The sequence below is a fragment of the Oculina patagonica genome, chromosome 8 (genome assembly GCF_052425735.1).
Source record: "Oculina patagonica isolate OP01 chromosome 8, crgOcupat, whole genome shotgun sequence".
Lineage (NCBI taxonomy): Eukaryota > Metazoa > Cnidaria > Anthozoa > Scleractinia > Oculinidae > Oculina > Oculina patagonica.
In genome coordinates, this window is record NC_135765.1 from 4,930,241 (window position 1) to 4,936,496 (window position 6,256).

The following is a 6,256-nucleotide window of genomic DNA, read 5'->3' on the forward strand; positions in this document are numbered from 1 at the left end:
GAGATGTTTGCCCAAGACGGCCGTGCTGAGAAATGTACAAGGATGCCAGAAGCACGTGCAAAGCTATTGTACTAATAATTTCACTTTTTGTTCTCTTCAAGATTGTCTCTGACTTGTCGCGTCAATTTTGTTTTTGTCCAAAATGTCATGACATTTTAAAATTGTCCGCTAGTGCGAATCGGCCCTAAGACATTAGGTTAATTTTAAAAACTCGACATGGCACAAGTACATGACTTTAATTACATGACCAAATGTTGAAAAGATGGTCGAGTTCTTTTTTTTTTCATAATTTTTTAGTAATCCATCCAAAGCAAGCTCAAAAACATCAAAGAGATCGCAAAAGGTGGATTTAAGGTATTTTTGTGGTATTGCCAAATTACAAATTATTAGCGGTGTGTGAGAAAACAAAGCTTAACTGATTATGTTTTCAGAAGCCTGTTGCGTCAAAGTATGGAAGCTAACTTGAAGAAATGAATTATTGATCGTATACAAAAAGACCTCATTAGGTTTTAGAAGTCCATGGACTTCTTTCGACATTAATTAATTATACAGTCAACTCTCGTTAAAGCAGATACGCTCGTGGCGTCGTTTAGTGTCCGTTTTAGCGAGAGTCCGTAATAGCAGGAGTCATTTCCAAACCTCTTTCGCCGGGGATCTGGATTTTGTCCGTAATAGCGAGAGTCCGCAATAGCGGGGTGTCCGCAAGGCGAAAGTTGACTGTACCACCTTTTAGTGCACGATAAACGATATAATAATCATCCCACCACGATACAAGAGACACCTGCATAGGAGTAAAGGTCGGTAACTACTGACTCATAACACACGCACGACCTATACGAGCTTATACGGCTGTACGTACACAGAAAATAGCACACTCTTCAAGAGCAAACAGTGATAAAACTTACAGTGAATAATGAGTCCATGAGGCATTCGTATTTAATACAAATCAACTTGTAAACATGCCTGAACTGATGATAGATACGGCGTAGCCGATTCTTTGGCCTCACGCTTGAAGTCATTTGAGGTTGTTTAATACAGGTAACTTAAATCAAGTTCCCGCTGATATAGTTCTCAGAGTACAAAGAGAATGAAAGATATTCCGAGTATGTTCATTTTGTCAGAATACTTAGACAACAAATGACAAAGTTGGAAAAAGTTAAATTTCGGTATGAACTATACCTTCATCAGACCAAAAATATATGCATATACAAGGTAAGTCTTAAATAGTGTGTTAATAAAAAGGCGAAGCAAATAGTATGCTCATACTACGACCACAATTGGAATCTTTTTCTATTCAAAGAGGAATTGTAGCCGTCAGTATTTTAGTTTTGTTTGTTTTTAGTGTCATAATTTCGTGTTAGTTTTCGCGTTAATTAGTTCCCTTTGTTTTTAGTCTATTTCTGTACATGTTACTTTTATTTGCATATTGGTATATATTATGTTGCGTGTAATTTATTCGAGCAGTTTGCAAGTTCAGAGTCCAGTTACGAGTTTTCAGTCTTTTTTCGAGTTTATAGTCAAGCAAGTTTACAGTTCGTCTTTATGGTTTTTCAGTGGTCACATTCGTCTTTATCAGTTTATCGTTTATTTTGCATTGTCGTTTTCCTGTTTTCCTTATGCCGTTCGTTGTAAGTTATTTCATGCTCATTTCTGTGTTTGTAATTTTGTTATTTTCAGTTACCGTGTTCATCTTCGATTAAATATGTGTCCATTGTGCAAGATGGATTACGCGTGAATTGAGTTTGCGACTGCAGGCATATTATATCAAACGCCTAACACCTTCTCTCAACAATAGATTGAAATCCAGCGGAAAACTTTGGCCTTTTTTCATGAGTATCATTTTTGTCTCGCCTTGCTATTAACAAAATATTTAATACCTACTTCATATGCATATTTTAACTATTAAAATATAAATGATGGTACAGTTTATACCAAAATATAAATTTTCCAACTTTGTTGTCTGAATATTCTGACATAATGAACATACTGGAAGTATCTTTCGTTCTCTAAGTTAAACCTGACTGTTTATAGTATTTCAAAAATTAAATTTTTATTATTTTATATGTCACAACTGTAGACTTTCCTTGCCGCAACCTCGTGAGAGCCAAGCCAGGTATTATTAATCTTATAAGTTCTATTTACAATTGTCCTAAGCAGACCTAGTTTGTAGGAAAACGAGGTAAAACTGAAAAAATTGGTTAGTATAGCAGTGAGGGACTTTTTACACGGTAGAAACTGGTAACGGATGAATGGGGAGAAATGTTGTCGATCAAAATATCGAAATGATATCATGTGGTCTGCTTCCTTTTCCGTTTGAAAACAGTATAGCATTGACAGCATCGTGTTCCGAGTGAAATAAAGAAAAGTGTGGTCAACAAATTAAATCGGCGATAAAAAAACTTAGAACTCTCAAACACCGTTTACCTGGTCGTATATGGAGCCATTGGGAAAAATGCGTCTGGGCGGTAGTTTTAGCTTTTTATGAGGCATCATGAAAAAGTCTTGGTTTGAATATTTTCATTTATGTTTAGTCATGTGCCAAATAGTTATTCTCCTGCAATAGGGAGTTCTTAACCAACTTGTTATAATTTAAATATTTAATGGCAAACAAGTCCGACAAGCTTGTTTCTTATCCTTCTCGACAAAAATAACATTGTACATCAGTCAATGAAATTTTTATTTTTCAGGCGATGACTGTAACCTGATGTAGCAGAAAATGGCTTGCCGACATATTTTCATTATCACCGTACTGTTAATGGTTTCTTTAATGTTTCGTCAAATCTCCAGCCAGCAATGCGGAATCGACACTTACTCCATTTATCAAATGATGCTTAAAGGCCACACCTTTGAGACTTTCAAGGCTCGGCCACTTTCAATGGACTGCAGAGAGGCGTGCAACTCTGACGTTAGATGTCAAAGTTACAACTACGTCTTTTTCAAAGGCATATGCGAGTTGAACGACAGAACTAAGGAGGCCAGGCCAGAGGACTTTGTCAAGGACAGCGAGAGATATTACATGACGAAAGCTCCAAACAGAGGTAATGAAACTAGTGATGTTGAACAATTTTTGCAGTTCAAGATAATGCAATTTCTTGCAGTTTAGTAATGGTAGTGAGTTGTAACGTGATTCAATTCCAGTGCCCCTCGGTTCTATTCCCAAGCTGCCTGCGGATTCGTGTGGAGAAATCAAGGCGGGTGAAGGAGGACAAGCGGTCAGTGGCAGTTACTGGTTGGATCTCGAGAAGAATGGAGGCTTGTTAAAACTGTACTGTGACATGACAACTGACGGTGGTGAGTAAGAAATAAATACCTCGAACGTCTGCTTTATATATTGGGTGGTGGGACGAGATCATATAATTTGACGGATAGCGTAACTCTAACTGTGAAGCGCATTGAGCTTTGTAAACGCGCTATACAAGAACTATGACCATTACCATTACCATTATCATTACCATATTCATGCTTACATAATAGCAAGAGTATATTCTCTTGATAATAGTTACACTAAGCTGTTACTACTACTAACTAAAAAAAACATATTTCTCTTTATAGCCTTACCGATAGGTTGGTATTCTTATCGTCCTGGTCATTCTTGTAAACACATCCGGGACTCTGGGTACTCCAAGGGCGACGGGGAGTACTGGATCGACCCCGAGGAGAACGGAAATCCTTTAAAAGTCTCCTGTGACATGACAACTGACAGTGGTAAGCTAGAAACAATTCCTGCGTAAAAGAAGCGACATTTTAAAACAGATCCCCGGATTTGATTCTGATTTCACAGGAAGCTCGCCCAGTAATTGTTTTATTACATTATTTTAAGGTTGATCATTATCTATTTCGCCCTAGCTCGTTATATTCCCTGAAGCCTTTGTTTTTTTTTTCTAAATAACCGCTGATCTTTGCCTGATTTTAGGAGGTTGGCTTCTTGTCTCCAACCTTGTGATTGACAGTTCATCGCAGCCTACACGGGTGTCAACTGAGACATCATATCGTGAAATAAGCAGCTATCACAACAACAAGACGTTTCTTACGAAGAGCGCCATGAATGAGCTGAGAACGCACTTGCTTTTCACTCAACTGAGATTCCACTGCAGTAAACAACAAGGACGTACGTTCCACGTGACCACGGTCACTAACAGCACTGGTGAAGCTGTAGTCCAGTACTTCAGCGGTCAGACGGATGTCCAGCCCGACGCCTGTGGCTCATTTGTAAGAATGGATGATGACGACTCGGGACTAGCTGCAATTTGCCACAAGTGGGGAACCGAAAATTGGGACGGACAGAACACCGTGTTTGAAGTTGGTAAATGGGGGCTGCCGATTCATAATGATCAAAACCGATTATTCGATCACACAATTTTTGTGGGAAGTTTGTATCATTGGCTTTTGAAGGAAAATGGCGCAAGATTGGAATGCGATGATTGGAAAGTTGGAGTGTCTGCTGGTGATTTCTGGAAAGTTTTTGTTCGTTAAAAAATTCTTGGGACTTAACAGTTGCGCTGCAGAGTTATGCAACTACGCCAATAAATTTGTAGTTAAAATTAATCTTTTAAACACAAAGTGCTGTGGACCGTAATAAGCTAATTAAGCTAGCTGTTGGAAATCGTTAGAGTAGCTAAATCATCATCATGAGTATGAGACCAGGTGACCTGCATAAATTTTAAAATGGCATTTTACAATTTCATAACGTTTTTGGTCAAATTACATTTTTCAACGTCTAGTCAAGACTTCCATAATGTGTAGTTGACTCATGTCATTTTTTAGTGTTTTATAAACGCTTAGTTATAAATAATCTTTCGGGTTCACGTGCCCAGATCACCGTTGCAAGTTCGTCCTCTTCGACGGGTGCAAGTCAGATTTCCAACAAAATGCTCCCACTTATTAATTACACAATACAATCCGTGCCGAATACGAAACCCTGAAGTCTATCCTAGGAGACATTGAGACTTAAATCGTCATCAACTAATCTGTACAGTAAAGAACACCAGAAGGATCTCTTATAGACTTTGAGAAAGCGAGGGCGGACATATTTATTGGAAAACACATATTTTACGTTCCGTCAATCAGCACAAAGCTAGATGCTCTAAAATTCTTAGCGAATTGAAACTACGTGCTGTTAGTTATGGAATGGGTCATGAAATTTCTACAAATGAAATTCAGAGAAAAAATAAAAAAGTCCGATTGGTTCAGACGGCGCGGAATCACCCGGAATATTTCCACCGACTTCTGTCACGTGAGGCTGATGATGAATTAAGATGAGGAGTAATTTTTTAAAAAATCAGTACAGTGGAACCTCGATATAACGAAGGGCCAAGGGACTGGCAAAATGTGTTCGCTTTACCGAGGTTTCGTTATATCGATGTTCTTTTCATATATTTTGTTATTACTGGGACGAAAAATATCGTTCGTTTTATCGAGGACTTCGATATATAGACGTTCGTTAAATCGAGTTTCCACTGTAAAATACAATTTTACTAAACTTTATGATGTCATGAAGCTGCCATAACAACAACAGCCCTACAGTGTCTGTCGGAGCACTATGAAACTCGGATTTGTTAAAATCCCATGAAAATCCCTTGAAAAGACCATGAACATCATTTCATGACCGGTGAATCTTGCAAAATAATTTTTCATGGCCTCATCTGTGGTCATTAAATTCTCGTGAAAAAAAGTTAAGAATGCCGGTCTCTAAGAATCAGACAATTTCTCGATTTCGCGGCAACAGTGGGAAATTCGATTTCTTTCATATTTTAATGTTAGATAGGCTAGGGTATAACTTAAATCACTGTATAGTTTTATCGGTAAAATATCCTTTTATTTTAAAGAAAAATGCAGATAACGAAAATCCGTTAAAATCGTCATTTGAGGCGCTAAATTATTCATGATTTTTGCACAAGTTTGAGAGCCTCGCGTGCAAAAACAAATCACTCTACCGTCTTTTAAACACTCAAACCATAGTTAGCAATCTCTAAACATCTACTGAAATGATTTTGGGAAATATTGCGTTGTTCTTTGTAGACAAAATAATTTAATTTCGAAGGCATACAATTCACTGCCGTAAAAGTACTTGGTAAATAAAATTAATTTTCACCATGTGCGAAACCTTCAAATCGTTTAAGCTTCTGGTGGTTGAATGTTAGAAGAATGGTGTATAAATCCCTGTAAAAATTTCTCCGGGCAAATGATTAAAAGTGACGTGAGAGCTTTTTGAATTCGGTTAAATATGCAAATATTTGACCTTCCGCGGTCAACTTTG

At 37.7% G+C, this 6,256-nt stretch overlaps 1 protein-coding gene across 1 annotated transcript; it reads left to right on the plus strand.

Moving 5' to 3' along the window:
- Window positions 1-2,702: 2,702 nt before the first annotated feature.
- LOC144663435 (uncharacterized) lies at window positions 2,703-5,050 on the plus strand. The gene is made up of 4 exons (XM_078524386.1): window positions 2,703-3,038; window positions 3,139-3,291; window positions 3,553-3,705; window positions 3,914-5,050. Exons 1-4 carry the CDS (start codon window positions 2,717-2,719, stop codon window positions 4,471-4,473), a joined length of 1,188 nt encoding a protein of 395 aa, XP_078380512.1. The 5' UTR covers window positions 2,703-2,716; the 3' UTR covers window positions 4,474-5,050.
- The last annotated feature ends 1,206 nt before the right edge of the window (window positions 5,051-6,256 follow it).